Here is a 17317-nt window from a genome sequence, read left to right on the forward strand (position 1 = left end):
TAATGTTTATTTTTGAGAGAGACCGAGACAGAATACGAGTGGGTTGGGGCAGAGAGAGAGGCAGACACAGAATCCGAAGCAGGCTCCAGGCTCTGAGCTGTCAGCACAGAGCCCGACACAGGGCTCGAACTCACGAGCTGTGAGATCATGACCTGAGCCGAAGTCGGACGCTCAGCCGACTGAGCCACCCAGGCACCCAAGACTGCATTCAATAAAGCTCCAAATGTTATGGTGCAGAACAGACAAAAGAATTCAGGAAAAGGAGAGTCTGTGGTCATCTGGAGTGATTTGGAAAGGCTTACCGACGAAGTATGCCACTGCACTGTTAAGGATCAGTCAAGGAGGAGGAAATTCCAGGAAGGGAAGACAATGGCCAGAGGCGTGGAGGTGGGAGGGAGTTTGGCACGTGTTATGAGGGAGAGATCATGAAGAATACCTACCTGATCGTTAGCCTGGGGAATGGTGGAAGGCAGGTAGATACTGAGGGGACAGTTTATGCACAGTGTAAATGTATGCAGAGTGAGAGGTTTGAGCTTGATGTGCTGGCCCTTCTGCCTCCTCCTTGCCCATCTCTCGTACCCATGGCACCGTTGCCTGTCGGTCATGGCACTGTCTTCTCCTGATCCTGTTGCGGCCCCGGGCTCCTTAACACAATGCTTCCTGTGGTTACCACCAGTTAAAGAGATGAAACCTGTTTGCCAGCCTCATACCCCTTTAGACTTTCCCACGAGTGCATCAACCATTTCTGGAATTGCCAGGCATGGGTTGTTTCAAATTTTTGGATAAACTTGAGCTCTTTAGCAGATAAAAATAGATTTGGAAATAAATATGTTTTGCTAAGAATATATACATTGCTTTTATTTCTTATATGTGACTCCAAAACTCGTTCCAATCTTGATAGTGGGTCAACAATGAGCATAGGAGTTTGTTTAAAATTATACTAACCAAGAAACACAACTTGAGATGCTGAATAATAAAAATCCAACTTATTCAAATCCTAAAAGCACAAAAGCCAGTGAACATCAAAAGCCACCAAAAGGTCTGGAAACATCATGACCAGCATTAAAATGCACACAGTGTTTTCTTTACATGAGATGGGCAGAATCTGTGCTGTTAAATGTGTGTTTTGTGCTCCGAGATGAGCCTTTCCTTGTTTGTACCTCTTTCTGATGCTGTGCAGGTGGCTGGGCCTGCATTTGATGCTGGTCTGGAAGCAGGAGGGGAGGAACTGAAGGCTGAGCTCCCCAGAGAGCTGAGTGAGAACATCTGGGATTTTTCTCTTTTTCAGTAATATTCTTAATGAAGAATATGTAAAACATTGATGTATATTTAAAGAAAATGGGAATTTTAAAGAATAAAATGAACAGCCATGTAACTATGAGTAAGTTTTCCTCCCCAACCATATATCCTTCTCTCCCTCTAGAAGTAACCCTGACTTTTGGGATAATCATTTCTTTGTTTTCTCTATGCTTTACCACTCATGTAGTAACAGATTTGGGTTTTCTGGTTTTTGAACTGGAATCTCACCGTATGTATTGTGTGACAACTTGTGTCTTGCTCTTAATATGCCCGGGAGATTCATCCCAAAGAATGTTAGCTGGATTTGGTGCATTTTCATTACTGTATGCTATTCTAGTTTATGAGTATGACACCATTTATCCATCCTACGGTTGAGGGATATTTGAGTTATTTCTGTGGTGGTGTTACTGTGAATACGACTTCTTGGATATTCTTTGGGTTTTTTTTTTTTTTTTTAATGCTTATTCATTTTTAAGAGAGAGAGAGAGAAAGACAGAGCATGAGCCGGGTAGGGGCAGAGAGAGAGGGAGACACGGAATCCAAAGCAGGCTCCAGACTCTGAGCAAGCTGTCAGCACAGAGCCCGATGTGGGGCTCAAACTCATTCGTGAACCACGAGATCATGACCTGAGCCACAGTCAGACACTTAACCAACTGAGCCACCCAGGAGCCCCTGGATAGTCGTCTGCATCTCATAGTGCCATGTTTAAGCACTTCTCTAGATTCTGCTGTGTAAGAGTGTGCCTGGTCGCAGGGTGTGCACATGCTCAGTTTTCCTGGGTAATGCCAGTGTCTTCCAAAGTGGAGACTAGTGGTGCATGAGCCCTCCTGTTGCTCTGTGTCCTTGCCAGGTCTTGGTGCCATAAGATGTTGAGGCATGGAGTGACATCTGAGAGTAATTTCAGTATGCATTTCCCCAGTTACCAATAAAGAAGTTGGCGTCTTTTTACATGTTTAGTGGCCATTCAAGTTTCCTCTTACGTGAAGAGCCTATTCAAGTCTTTGCCACTTTTCTGTTTTCTGTTCTTTATCCTAATCTTGTTTATTCAAGGGATTTAATATATATATATACATATATATATATATATATATATATACATATACAATATGTATATATATGTATATACATATGTGTATATATTATATATACAATGCTATTCCCTTCACATAGGTATGTGTTGAAATAGCTTCTTCAAATTTATGTTTTAGCTTTCCGCTCTTTATTTTGGCTTTGCATTATCAGAGGGCCTCAATTCCTGTGTAATAGAAATTATCAGTGTTTTTCCTTTGTTATTGTTTTGTTTTTGTGTTTTGCCTGAGGAAAGAGTCTTATTTAAGATATCTTTCCCCACCCCTGAGATCGTGACGACATTCCTATATTGATGGTCTTTAAAAAAACAAAACAAAACAAAACAAAACAAAAACCTTAGTTTTATGTCCCTACCTGTCTTTAAATCACTTGGAATTGATTTTTGTGTATGCTGCCGGAGTTTTCCCAGTTGTAAGCTGTATTCGTTGGTTAGCTGTATTCGTTGTAAGTAAAGTGCCTACTTTTTCCCACTGATGTGCATGCCATATCACTCATAGGTCATGTGTCATGCCTGAATGGGGCTGTTTCTGGGGCTCTTTATTCTGTTCCGTTGGCCTATTTATCCATCTGTATGCCAATACTGTGCTGACTGAATTCTTACAGCTTTATTATAAGCCTTGATAAATGGTCTATAATCACTCAATAGTCATAGTTGGCCCCGGAGAGGATCTCATGAGGTTGGTTTGGAAGGAGATATGTGGCAGTCTGGTGGCAGGTAGGGGAGCGGTAGGACCTAAATCTCCATGTGGTGAGGTGTGTGTTGGGTGTGTGTGTTTGTTTTTATGGCTAATTAAAAAAAATTTTTAATTTGGGGATAGTTTTGTATTTATAGAAAAGTTAAAAAGATAGTACAGAGAGTTCCCATACGCCCCACATCCCTGCTGCCCCTATTATTATACTACAGTGCATTTGTCACAACTAAGGAACTGTGATTGATACTTCATTATTAATTAAAGTTCATGCTTTACTCAGATTTCATTAGCTTTTCCCTAATATCCTTTTTTTTTTTTTTCTTTTTTCTGGTTCTGGGATTCCATCCAGAATATCATAATACATTTAATTGTCATGTGTCTTTGGGCTCCTCTGGGCTGTGACGGGTTTTCAGACTTCCTTTGTTTTTGATGACCTTGGTAGTTTTGAATAGTCCTGGTCAGGTATTTTAGAGACTATCTCTCCATTGGGGTTTGTCTGATGCTGTTCTCATGATTAGACTGGGGTTAGGGGCTTGGGGGAGAAAGACCACAGTGGTAAAGTGCTAGTTTCATTACTTACCACTTACCACTTACTACTGGTGTTGTTGACCTTGGTCACCCAGCTGAGGTGTTGGTTGTCAGGTTTCTGCACTGTAAAGTTACCCATCCACTTGCCTTACTATACTCTTTGGAAGAAAGTCTAAGCTCACACGCAAGGGGTAGGGATTACGCCCCACTCCTTGGGAAAGGAATATCCACGTACATCGCTTGGAATTCTTCTGCAGGTGAAACTTGTCACCTCTACCCGCTTAACTGATTTATTCAATCATTTGTTTATATCAGCACGGACTCATAGGTATTTATTTGATGCTTTAGGTTATAATGCAGTGCTGTGTTATTTAATCTGTGGCTCAAATTCTTCCAGCTTTGGCCACTGGGAGCTCTTCCTGTTGGCTCCTGTGTCCCTTTAACATATGCTTATCCTTTTGGTTTTTGAGCACTTCCTTACTTTCTGACACAACAAGATATTATCGGCGCATCTTGCATATTTTAGGCTTCAGCCCTAGAATTAGCCATTTCTCCAAGGAGCTTTGGTTCCTTTTATCGAAGAATGGTATTTGCAAACCAAGATCTGGGCTGCCTTGGCTTGTTGCCACTGGGGTGTCACTGGTTCTAGGACCTTTCAGTGAGCAGAGCTAGGAAATGCATGCATGCAGACTAACTTGAGTGTACACACATATCTGATCCTTGAACAATGTGTGGGTCAGGGGCGCCAGCCCCCCATTCACCTGAAAACCTGCGTATAACTTTGACTTTCCAAAGATTCAACTCCTAATAGCCTGATGTTAACCGTAAGCCTTAACAACCAAATAAAGAGGTGATTAACACATATTTTATTTATGTATTATATACTGTATGCTTACAATAAGGCAAGCTAGAGAAGAGAAAATGTTATTAAGAAAATCATAAGAGAAAATACATTCATAAGTACTATACCGTATTTATCCAAAAATCCACATATAAGTGGATCCGTGTACTTCCAATCATGTTGTACAAAAGTCAACTCTAATTATTTCTGTATCTGTCCATCTGCATCTATAGTAAGATAAACATAAGTTCCTGTTGATGCTTCTGAACCCTAATTCAGGACCACATGGCTGATTCTAACCTTCTTTAGCGAGCAGGGGAAGGATGTTTTCTAAAGTTATTAACAGATATATTATTAAACAGAGAGGTAAGCTTTTGGTTCCTGGATATTTTCTTAGAAGATACAATAATCTGGGGCGCCTGGGTGGCTCAGTTGGTTAAGCGCCGACTTCAGCTCAGGTTGTGATCTCACGGTTCGTGGGTTCGAGCCCCTCATCTGGCTGTGTGCTGACAGCTCAGAGCCTGGAGCCTGCTTGGATCCTGTGTCTCCCTCTCTCTCTGCCCCTCCCCCACTCACCCTCTCTGTCTCTCTCTCTCCCTCTCAAAAATAAAATAAACTTTTAAAAAAATTTAAAAAAGAAGATACAATAATTTTTTTTCTTTTTCCTTTGCATGCTGCACAAAGTTTCAGAGTTTCAAAATGTCACTTCCATTAAGAATTATAGCATCTCAATGACTTCTTTCAAATGGCACGATATTTACTTCTGTTTATGTACTGTTTACTTAGGGAGTGGACTGAAAACAGGGTCATTATCACCATCATCATTGTTAGCAGGAATGGAATTCTTACTGTGTGCCACACACACTATTATAAGTAATTCATGTTAATATTCATAATCCACTGAAAGAGTCACTCTCCTTCTCCCTCCTTGTCAATAAGGAAACTGAGGCACAAAGGTTAAGGTGCTTGTCTCGGGTCCTGCGCCTAAGATGGTGTAGAGCCCCGCTTTAAACCTGATAGTCCTCTCCAGAACGAGTGTTCTTGAAGAAAGCTCAAGTAGAAATCCGTGAGGGAGAATAATTTGCAAACTACCAAGGGAAAATGGCAGCTGATCATATTCTGCTCAGAGGGTTTGGAGCTAGAGACTCTTTCCTGTGGTTCTCTGGTTCTCTTTGGAAGGCTTCCCAGGACTCGCCTAAATTTCTGTCTGGAGAAAGGGATATTAAGAAGCAAAGGAATGGCCGGGTCTCCCTAGAGAAACCTATGTTTTCCGCTCAGCTCTCATTCACTTCTCACTCTGACATTTTCCATGAGAAACAATCCATTTAAGTCTGTGACGAGAACCTGACACTGCTTGTTTGAACTTGACACCAGGAATTTGGCCCCAGGTGAATAGCAGTTATGGATACACATTAATAAGGAAGCAAGGCCCCATGGGAACAGAAATTCTTTCCAGGGTACACATGTCAAGTGCTTAACTGTAAGCACTTAGGTCACTATGAAGTGTTACTGTCCAGTCAGGTATTTACTGTGAAGGTGGCAATTATTCTTTGTTTTTTAAAAGAAAGTTCATTTTGGTTTTCGTTGCACTTCACAGGGGAACCAAGCTGGTTGTCTAGAAGAACTGGCGTTTTAAACTGCTTTAATTATTGCCGCGTTGATTATTGCTAAAATGGTTGCCTCGTCTACGTGTGACACAGATATCTTGCATATTTAGAGAAAATATGTGCTAATGTGACCTAACATGCCCTGTTTATTCATTTCAGTGGCTGCTTGAGGGCATGGGGAGGGCTGAGACCATCTCGTGGCACACAGCAGCCTTCTCAGACAGCAGCCCTTCTCTGCTGGATTCTGATGGAATGTTGTGAATGATTCCCGCTGCTTTTGGCGAGAATACCTAAAACACGTGGGATGGCTTTGACAAAAAAGAATTCCACCAGACATTGAACAACTGTGCCCTGCTTACTGCTGCCCCACTACTTACTCATGGGTCTCTTAAGCTTGACCTTGGAAGGGGGCTGCGGCAGGGGGAGAGAGGAACAATATAAGGCAAACCTTTTTTTTTTTTTTTTTAATTTCTTTAATTTTGAGAGACAGAGTGAGACAAAGAGTGGGGGAGGGGCAGAAAGAGAGAGAGACACAGCATCCAAAGCAGGCTCCAGGCTCTGAGCTGTCAGCACAGAGCCCGACGTGGGGCTCGAACCCACAGACTGTGAGATCATGACCTGAGCCGAAGTCAGACGCTCAGCTGACTGGGCCACCCAGGCGCCCCTAGGGCAAACCTTTTTAAGTGAAATGTTCATGGCTTTATTCCGGGAATTCGGCAGAATATGAAACACTTGGTTATTGCTGTTATGATAGTTTAGAAATGGAACATATACTCTAGAACCCACTTGAACCACCAGAAAGTTTCTTTGGGGAAGAGCTCACGAGGCCACTATTCTTTTATTGTATCACCTGTAAAATAGTGTCTGAACATTTTTATTTGATTATGTCCTGGTATAGTCATCTTAGTACAGATTTCAAAACTTGTAACTTAAGAGTGTCAGGTTATGAATTGGATAGACAGCAGAAATACCAAACTCAGTATTTTATAGTCCACCCCCTAAAAGAGTTGTTCTCAAGCTATAGAATGCATAAGAAGCTGTTGGAAAGTTGCTCGAATGCTTATTTCTGGGACTTGCCTAATAGACCTTCTGGTTCAGTAGGTCTGAGGCATGGAGGTGTTCATTTCTAATGATCCCCAAATAATCACCGAGATGGGCGGTCTGTAAAACACACCTGAGAAACAAGGCCCTGAAAGATTCACAGATGTCCTCTGGGGAGATCTAGAGAAGGCCGAATTGCACATGACAGACTATAGGAATCTTGGGTGTTTATCCTCATTTTGTCTCTTTGCTTGTAGCATCAAGGGTGTTGTTATTGTTGTTGTTGTTTTAATGTGTTTAATTTTCCAAGAAAATGAGGACTTTTCTGCACCTGCTCTAAGCTACCTGGAAACTTCTTAGAGGATATGGTTTTTCTGCATTTAACCTTCCATGAGCTCTTTGAGATCACATGGCCAGCCTGCCAACAGTGCATGAGCATCACTTTCTCTCTCTCTGTCTCTCTCTCTCTCTCTCTCCGCTCTAACACTGCAGATATTAAACTGTTACAGCTTGGCCAATCTGATATATGAATCATGTGATCCTCGTTTTCATAGGAAGTTTCTGAATTGCTAGCAGGATTAGGAAAACCATGATTGTCTACCTCGTAATTATTCTTCACCTATGTACAAATAATAACCAATTAGAAAATCAATTTGACATTAAAACTCTCTTTATACTAGCAATACAAATGTCAAATAGCTAGAAATAAACTTTTCTGGTGTGTGTGTGGTTTTTAAAATTTGGAAGTATTTTAAATCCTAGGAATGAATTTAGCAAAAAATTGAGCAAGAACTATATAGATAAAACTTAACAATCTATGTTGGACATAAAACATTTAAATAAATGACAATGTGTACTTTTTCCTCGGATAGGAAAACTCATACTGTAAAAATGTCAGTTTGCTCTAAATTAAACCATGAATTTACTGAGATTCTGCTCAAATTACCAAAACAACATTCAAGAAGAAGTTTTACAAAATGATCCTAAAATTCATCTAGAAAAAATAAACAGATAAAAATAGTATCGGAGGGACTAATCCCAGCAGATGTTGTTATCTATTTTAATGATTCAGTAATAAAACAATATAACATTGTCACAGAATTGGACAGAAAATCAATGAACAGAGTAGAGAATCAAGAAATAGGGTGAAATACATAGATTTAGTATGTGACAAAGATGATATTTAAGTAAATATAAAAAGAGATAAATCATTTAATGGTTTTGGAATAATTAGCTAGTCATCAGGGGAAATGAGAAAAAAATAAATTCAAAATGGAACAAGGGTTTTTTAAAAAATAATTATTTACTTTTGAGAGAGAAAGAGAGAGCACAAGCAGGGGAGGGGCAGAGAGAGAGGAAGACACAGAATCCGAAGCAGGCTCTAGGCTCTGAGCTGTCAGCACAGAGCCTGGCGCAGGGCTTGAACTCACAAAACTGTGAGATCATGACCTAGGCCAAAGTCAGACGCTTAACTGACTGAGCCACCCAGGCACCCCTGGAACAAGGATTTAAGTGTAAAATAACAAAACCATAAAAGTTAGAGAAAGCAGATGACTGTTAAAAATAATCTTGAAATTGTAATGAACTGTTTAATCATGATAAAAAACTCAGAAACCATAGAGGAAAATGATCAATAAATCTGACTATATAAAAACTACTGTGTGGGAGAGATCTAAACACAAGTGATAAGCTGAAGAAATGTGGAAAATATATTACAAAGGGCTAGGTTTCTTCATATGCAAAGAGCACTTATGAATAAATAAATAAATAAATCCAAACCATCCAAACCAAAGTGGTTAGAAAACACGTACAAGAACGTCACAGAACAAGAAACATTCATGGCTTACGAAAAGTTGCTCGCTGTCTCTGAATACAGGTTCCTTAGAATTAATGTCAGATTTTTTTCATGCAGAAAGGGCTTACAGTGTGTTGAATTTATGTTTACAAAATATGTTTACAACTTAATCTTGGGGTAATTTATCAAACTTAATGTATCTCATGAGTTGGCTGATCTAGCCTGTATTCACCCATTCTTCTGTGGAACAGTGATGACTGGCCTGGAGGCCTTCCTGTGTCATAAAATTAGAGGGGTTGACTCAGATAAACCCATGAAGGACCTTCAAGCTCTGAAGTAGTTAGAGCCTCGTGTTTACTTGTTTCCTCCACTTGCATCATTTCCTCGATCCTTTTGGTGGCATTCTCTAAGAAACTGGTGCCGTGCCAACATCCTTGCTGATGGAGCTTTGTCACGATTGGTTAATGAAATGTTGATACAGTACTTACTATGTGCCAGGTACTGTTTTGAGCACTTTATAAGATCAAATTTCTTTTTTTTTAAAATTTTTTTCAACGTGTATTTATTTTTGAGACAGAGAGAGACAGAGCATGAACAGGGGAGGGGCAGAGAGAGAGGGAGACACAGAATCTGAAACAGGCTGCAGGCTCTGAGCGGTCAGCACAGAGCCCGACGCGGGGCTCGAACTCACGGGCCGTGAGATCGTGACCTGAGCCGAAGTAGGACACTTAACCGACCGAGCCACCCAGGCGCCCCAAGATCAAATTTCTTAACATGTAGAATGGTTATAGAGCATTCGCCCCATCTGGTAAAATGAGGGGCATAAGACCTGGGGCAGGGGAGGCACAGGTGTGTGGGGTGGGGGAGACACAGGCGTGGAGGCTCAGTGGAAGTCGCCTGGATCCATTGACTTTCAGGGGGAACCCATGGAACTGAACCTTCCCAATGAACCCCTAGTGGGGATACAGCATTACTCTGCCTTTAGCCTGCTGGTTTGGTCCCCCTCCCTCTCCGGTTAGGGTTGCAGGAACTTCTGGGGGTACGTGCCTTCCTCTCTCTGTGCCATCAAAGGAGGAGGACCATGGAGAATTAAATACCTCTGAAATGAAAATGAGTCAGCTGCCATGTTGCCAGGTTACATCACGAACAACAAAACAAGGACCCTGGTTGGGCAGCACAGCCCATTGAAACTCTGGAACCCACAAGAATGCTGTTTTCTAACCCCCCCCCCCACCCCACGGAGAGCCTCTGAGTGCTGTGGCCCGAGACACGTGACAGGTTGCTGTGTGGACCGTGTTCAAATACAAAATGGGTTAGAAAAAGACTCCCCTTTTGTGTGTTTCTACCCCTAAGCCTGGCCAGTATTGCTGTCTCTCCCCATCACTCAGTTCTTGGTTCTGACCCTGACTCTGGTGTCTTCTGACAGTGCCTTGAATTTAGTGTATTCCTGGTTAGTGGACAGTAGCCTCCCCCATGGTTGCCAGCTTTCCCACTTTCTCTGCCCTGCATGTCTCCCACTGGCTCCAGAGGGAACCAGGCCTGGTTTTGCAGGCCTGCCTCTATCCTGACTACTTGGCCTGCCTGTGGCTGCTCTCCAGTGGGGGTAGGACCGCAGATGGTCAAGAAAGAAACCCTGGGTGATGTGATGCTGACATATAAGGTAGGCAGAAAACCATCAGCTCTTAAAAGAGGGCGAAGGAGCAGCGGTGGGAGGGGCACCCAGGGAGGACTCCCAGTCTACACTTCCTGGCTGGTGTGCAATAACTCTCGTGGGTGATTTCTAGGAGTCCGCAATTCTGTACACGGGTTGGTCTAGAAAGTCGAAAAACAGTCTTTTCCACCAAAATTGACGAGCTCTGTTGAAACCTTGGGTTGGGAAAATTAATTAGTCTCCGTTCACCTGTTCCAATGCCTAGCACGATGCCCAGCATATGGCAGACACTTGATAAGTATTTGCCGCAAAAAATGAACAAAAGCCACTCGATGCCACAGTCTCCTGAAATCGTTATCACGGGCCAGTGACCGCAGCCTTCCAGCCTTGAGGGTCGTGCATTGGGCCTCTGCTGAACTGCAGCTGGAGGCGTTCCCAGTTGGTCGCTCTTTTACCTGCAAGAGTCTCTGAGGAAGGAAATCGTCACGGTTGTAAGGTTCTTCTTCAGACCGTAGCTATACCCGTTTGTTCCAACCACCATTTGCCGACACCAGCTGGGTGTCCTGCCATTCAGTTCACTTCTGACGGTAACCCCCTGGAGTTAGCACAGATCCCACAAACGAAGGACTCAGTCCCACAGGACTGCCCCCACCCGTCCACTTCCCACACCAGATGCAAACCTTGGTTAAGAAGTTAACCCCACTTCTGCCCAGCGGACTACCAGTTTGAAGGTTCCCATGTCCCCTCCACCTCGGTTTTGATAACTCACTAGAACAGAGTTCTCAGTCTGGAGCATGAGACTTAGGATTACAATGTTCCTATAAAGGATACAACTCAGGACCAGGCAAATGGAAGGGAAGAATAGAGCAGGGTATGGGTTGTCACCATCCCAGCACCTCAACCTGTTCACCAACCAACTCAAACCTCTCCGAGCCTGTGTTCGCGACTTTCCCCTGAGGTTTTATTATTTAGTCAGGATTGAATCCATCTCCAGTTCTCCCCTCCCCAGGGTTGGAGAGCAAGGCTGAGAGTTTCAACCCTCTAATCGTGGGGTTGGATCTTTGGCAGCCAGCCCCCATCTGAAGCTCCCTAGGGGCCCCTTCCTATAAGAAACTCAGGTGTGGCATAAGGGGGGGCCTTTGTGAATAACAGAAGACACGCCTGCCACATAGGAAACTTCCTGGTTTCGGGAACTCTGTGCCGAGAAGCAAGAAGAAGGAGCACATACGTATTTCTTTTTATATCACTGTAGAGGAAATATATTTTGACAGACCCAAGAGTGGTTGGTCCTTCTGGTCTCGGTTCATTGTTAGAAGGACTTTCACTGGCCCTCCAGCCTCAGAGTAAGAGCCTCTTCTTTAGGATGGGCTATGCCCTTCCCTTGCTTCCACCCTTGACTCCAGTGTATTACAGCGTGAGGATCTTTTGAACCTCACATATTCTTTGTCTATAATGATCGAAAGAATGGCCTCAGGAACATGGGTGCCCATTGGGTGGTTATGTTGCTCAAGGCCTGATGGGAGCAAAGTGGGCAGAGCCAGAGGGTCTTCAATTAGACCCTGCCTCCACCCCTGGTTCACTGTGTCCCTTTGGAAGAATCATTTATTTCATGAGACCATTTCTAAACATGGAAGAATGTGAGGACACACTTTTCTTATCTCTCCATTTCAAGGTCCGGTGTTGTAGACTGTGAGATAATCAGCCCATGTGAGCTTTTACTCTTATGCTCAGGACGGATATTTTGGATCGTGTGTTAAAGCCACTTGCCTTAATCCTGGCAAAAACTATGCTATTCCTCTTTCCCTCACAAAGGGACTCAGGAAAGGGGGGCTAAGGAAGCATTTAACTGTATTTGTAATCTGCTCTCACTTAAGGGGTCTCCAAAGCTTCCTTGCTGGCCAGAATCACCCGTACCCCAGGTAGACATTAGCAGGACATGGCTTGTCTTACCTGAAACCACATTTGGGCAGAGATGAGCCCCACCCTTCTATTTGTGGTTTGATAAAGACTGCCAGAAAGAAATGAAAACTAGGGTAACATGCCAACCTGAAGGCAGAAGAGCCCTTTTCTGGAATGTTTTAAATGTAAAATTCATTGCCATCAAAGAACTCAAGTTTCTTTTTTTTTCCCCCTTCAATCTTAGTGAGCAGCCTGGGGCTTGTATGTTGAAAACAATAGAGAGTATAGATTCAGGAGCGTGGTTTTTCCCAGTGGGTCTTTGGTAAGAAAGATTATGGAAGAACAGATTCCAAAGGACATGACTTAAGAGGCTTTTTTTCTCTGGTTTGGAATCCAAGGGCAGCTGCCTTTACCACGGCTGACTCCTTGGGCCCTTCTCCAGCTGGCACCCGAAAAGCCCTCCTCTCATATGATTTGGGGTCCGCAAAGAATTTAAATGCCAAGGACGATTTCCCCAGTAACTTTATAAGCCAGTTAAAACCATTCAGGAGGCATTTGGAGGGGTGAAGCAATGGGAAGGAGGTGGGAGAGGGATACAGTCTCGTCACCCTGCTCCCAGTTTTGATTTTCTGTCCACGTTTCTTCTTTCCTGTAGCCATCCATCTAGTCCAGCATTGTATTTTCTCTCGGCCACAGCATGAGAGGGGCTTCCAAATTCTTCTCCTCACTCCCCACTGTAGCCTATTTTGTGTACCGTTTTCCCCTAGAATGTGGTGCTGACTCTGTTGCCCTCCTGTCCTTCAGTGGCAGCTGGGCATGAGACAGGTGTGGGGTGTCTTCTAGCCCATTTGCTGTGGTTCCTCCTGGCCACCCCCTTCCATCTCAAGACCTCCTGTCCATTGAGACCATTCACTTGCAAATCCACCCTTTCCATCCAAGGCAGAGCTGGGTGCAGAATTGATTTTTAACAGTATCTGGGGATGAGGTACTCCCTTGCCTTGGGGCCTTTTTCAGGTGGTGGCATCACAAATTCTTACTCATGTTCTATGCCCTTCTTGGCCGCACTCCACTCATCTTCCCAGATTCCATCGATCGAAATGCATCACTTCCTGTACTTCTGTACATTTCCTGTACTCCTGTACTTCCTGTATTTCTGTACACTTCCAATGATTCTGAAGTGCTTTATTGCATCTTTATTATCCCCATATTGCAGATGTTACCGTGTTGTGGGTTAAGAGTAACTATGGATGTTTGTCTTTGCTCTCAGGTAGGTTCCAGAAGATGGGGATTACTGTTTTCTCTAGCACCTACCAGAGAGACTGGTATATAATAGCCGCTCAATAAATATCTGTTGAATAAATGACTAAACTTCTAGAGAATAGGACCGGTGTCTTTTTAACCTTCAGATCCGCCACAGCATCTTCACGTTAAAAATAGATCAATAAATGTCTTTCTGGATTATTCATTTAAATAGAGTTCACGTCCTTTGCAGGAACAGCCTCTTAAAGGTGAAAGTCCGGTTATGTCATATTGCATTGTAGCTATGACCACATCAATTACCAGACCTTCAAATCATGTCACATATTCTCTCTGATTTGTGAAAGACAATATGCAAAAATTCTACAAAAGCATGTGTGTGTGTGCAGGACCATGCACACGCATGCACAAAATTTTGAAAATATATAATGAGTCATTTTTATGGGAAAAGAATTGAAATCAGCCCTAACTCTGAAAACTGGAATATATGCTGCCATCTTCATAACGAGTTTTTCTAATGATCTAGAATTCTTCCCCTCTGTGACCAGGGACAGCATTTTATACATGCACATCTTAACCTCCAGGGATGCCACAGACCAGATTTTAAAATGTTTTCCCCATACTAGGTTTTCAATACTTGCTGAGCAATCGAGTCATCCTGCAGGACAGTAAAGGAGCTGTTTCCACATGAGCTTTTCGTTGGTCTGTTGGGTTATTTATATTTTACAAATGAGCATTCATTTCTGTCCGGGTGTGACCTCTTTTCCAGGGAAGTTCCCTTGAAGGACGCTAAGGAATATGCCGAATCCATAGGTGCTGTCGTGGTTGAAACAAGTGCAAAAAATGCTATTAATATCGAAGAGCTCTTTCAAGGAATCAGTAAGTACCTGAACTGCATTTTCAGTTTTGCCTGCATTTGCATGCTTCTGGGAGTCAAAGCATAAAATCACAGAGGGCTGCACTCAGGCTTTCCCTCGGTGTGAATTTGTCTGATGCCATGGACGTAAAAGTCTCAGTCTGTACTCGTGAGTCTGGACCTATATGTGCCTCCCGATTCTGAATTTCTATAGCTCTGTGCTTTACCCTGTTGATTCTGTGTTTTATGAATCAAAACAAAGTACCTCTATTGCAGAATAAGTCATTTTAATTAAACGGTTGAGTATGGGGCACCTGGGTGGCTCCGTCAGTGGCCGTCCAGCTTAGGCTCAGGTCGTGATCTCGCGGTTCGTGGGTTCAAGCCCCACATCAGGCTCTCTTCTGTCAGTGCAGAGCCCCCTTCAGGTCTTCTGTCTCCCCGTCTCTCTGCCCCTCCCCTGCTGGTTCTCTCTTCTCTCTCTCTCTGTCTTAAAATAAATAAACTTAAAAAAGGTTGTGTATGTGGTAGCATTTTATGTTCGTATGTTGAGGGGAAGAGAAATAAAATAAGTAGTGATAAGGTATAGAAAACTAACGTCGTGCATTAAACGGAAGGACTCTAGCAAACAAAATAAACAAAACAAAAAACCCAAAATAAGTTAGTAATTTCTTTTGCCTGGGGGTCATCAACAAAAACTGAGTCTCCATCCCTCAAAACCAGAAATCGGGGACTGGGCAGACAGTCGATTTTATAAAAGGTTTCTCTCATTTCTGATCAGTTAGTGGAGGGTCCGCTCTCTTCTTTGTCTCCTGTTCAGGGTCACATTATAATTCTCTTCCTTTATGCTAGTTCCCCATAAGTAAGCTTTATTTCAGAGCTGTTTCCCAGCTGATGGCCAGATTTCCCCTTCACAGCTTCTTTGGTAAAGATGTCTGCGCTGGGTCCCCTCAGAGAGCTACCTGCTGACAGCTGTCTTGAGAAACTGTCCTGAGATGCCTCCAGAGCATAATCAGGGACTTTGCAGAAGCGTCCATGTTTACTGAGGTGCAGAGGCCCAGGGTCCCCGCCTTATGAAAAGTTGAACCCCTGAACAGTTGGTAGTTGTTCCCAAAGATCTTATCTGGCCCCAGACAATTCCAGAAGGGAGTTCCAGAGGGGAAACTGACGGTTTGATCTCTCTTCTGCCTGAGGTCATAGTTGGCGGTGCTCTCAATGTCCGAGGGGCCTTCATTTCCCAGAACAGATTTGATTTCCTTTTAACTGGTTTTGGTTCCTTACTTTAGGCTCTGAGAACCCACAGCAGGGATTATTGTGTTTGTTTCTCTTGGCTTGATGGGGAATTCACTGGAGATGGGGAACTCTGACCGGGGTTACTTACATGATACGGAAATGCGCAAGAACGCACAGCTAAGGCCTGCACGGCCCAGCCTCACTTGTTCATGGGGGTCCACGTCACCTTCCCTCCTGTCCTCAATTCAGAAGGGTTCGTTCGCCCGCTGTTATTTCACCCTCTCAACAAAATAGCGTCAATCCAAGTGCATTGACCTTAGTGGTTGAACTTGAGGGTGGTAGGCTGTAATTTTATGTTGGAAACCCTGGATCCCCAGACTCCTGCTCCGTCCTGAAAATGGGCCATAGATGGAATGCTCAGCTGTCCTCTGTAGCTGTGGAATGCTGGGCAGCCTCTTAAGAGAGTTTGGCTTGAACTCATTCCATTAACCTCATTTTCCCTTGGATCAAACTCATTCTTTTCTGGCAGTGTCTGGCTTTTCTGGTGTGTTAGGCAAGTTGTGTGACCATTCAGCACTTTGTTTGGATAAAAGGTTTTGCTTAGTGATGCTAGAGAGCTCCTGATGACATTGACCCCCTCCCTTTGTGCAGCTCCTTATATGTTCTAGAGCCCTTCCCCCAGCTTTAGCCCTGGAAGGCAGATGGTGTGGCCAGCAGTGCCCAGTGAAGGAAACACAGTGCTCTGCATACCTGAGAGTCAGCTTAAGGATTCTTCATGAGCTGGGAGACTTCCTGAGGCTTACACAGATCATTATTAAAACGAAGAGCGAAATAAGAACCGCAAGGAAGAAAATAAGCCTAAGCCGAAAGTGTTAACATCTCCACTTGAAAGATATTTTTTTGGGCGGTCCAGCCAGTATACACCTGTTCACCCCTAGGAGGACTTTATGGCTCAAGGTGATGGGGACTTTGAGTAAGGAATTCCCAAGATCTTGGTGGTCCGCTTCATTTAAGAAAAAGCAAGTGTTTTGCTTAAAGCAGTGGGTAATGATGGCTTCCAATAATTAATTCCTGTATAAGCCGTAGAACAGCTGTATCACTTCGTCTTCCAGGTCAAAGAAACAAGTTCTTGCTTCTGTTTCATTATACTTTGGTTAACACTGCCTTACAGAGCACCTGGGTTCCTCAGTCAGTTAAGCCTTTGACTCTTGATTGGGTTGTGACCCCAGGGTCGTGAGATCAAGCCCTGCGTTGGGCTCTACGAGGGCTGCGGAACCTGTTTGAGATTCTTTCTCTCTCTCTCTTACTCTCTCTCTCCCCCGTTTGCCCCTCCCCTGCTCGCCCACTCTCTCAAAAAAGAAAAAAAAAATTGCCTTAGCAAAGAAGCTTCTAGATACTCGGCCCACAGCAAGACCTTGTAGGTAGGTGCTGTAAGCGCCGGGGCGTCTTCACTCCTTCGGGTAAATTTCTTCACAACCGGGTGTTGTAGCCTAATTACAGGTTGACTTGAAATGCAGTACCAAGTACAACTA

At 43.5% G+C, this 17317-nt stretch overlaps 1 protein-coding gene across 2 annotated transcripts in view; it reads left to right on the top strand.

Moving 5' to 3' along the window:
* RAB31 (RAB31, member RAS oncogene family) overlaps positions 1–17317 on the top strand; it is a 127000-nt gene that overhangs the window by 97170 nt on the left and 12513 nt on the right. For both annotated transcript variants that reach the window (XM_049620437.1, XM_049620438.1), the window contains exon 6: positions 14469–14578. In XM_049620437.1, coding sequence (XP_049476394.1) covers positions 14469–14578 — 110 coding nt within the window. The remainder of the gene's footprint in view (positions 1–14468; positions 14579–17317) is intronic.

The sequence above is a fragment of the Panthera uncia genome, assembly GCF_023721935.1.
Source record: "Panthera uncia isolate 11264 chromosome D3 unlocalized genomic scaffold, Puncia_PCG_1.0 HiC_scaffold_8, whole genome shotgun sequence".
Taxonomy (NCBI): domain Eukaryota; kingdom Metazoa; phylum Chordata; class Mammalia; order Carnivora; family Felidae; genus Panthera; species Panthera uncia.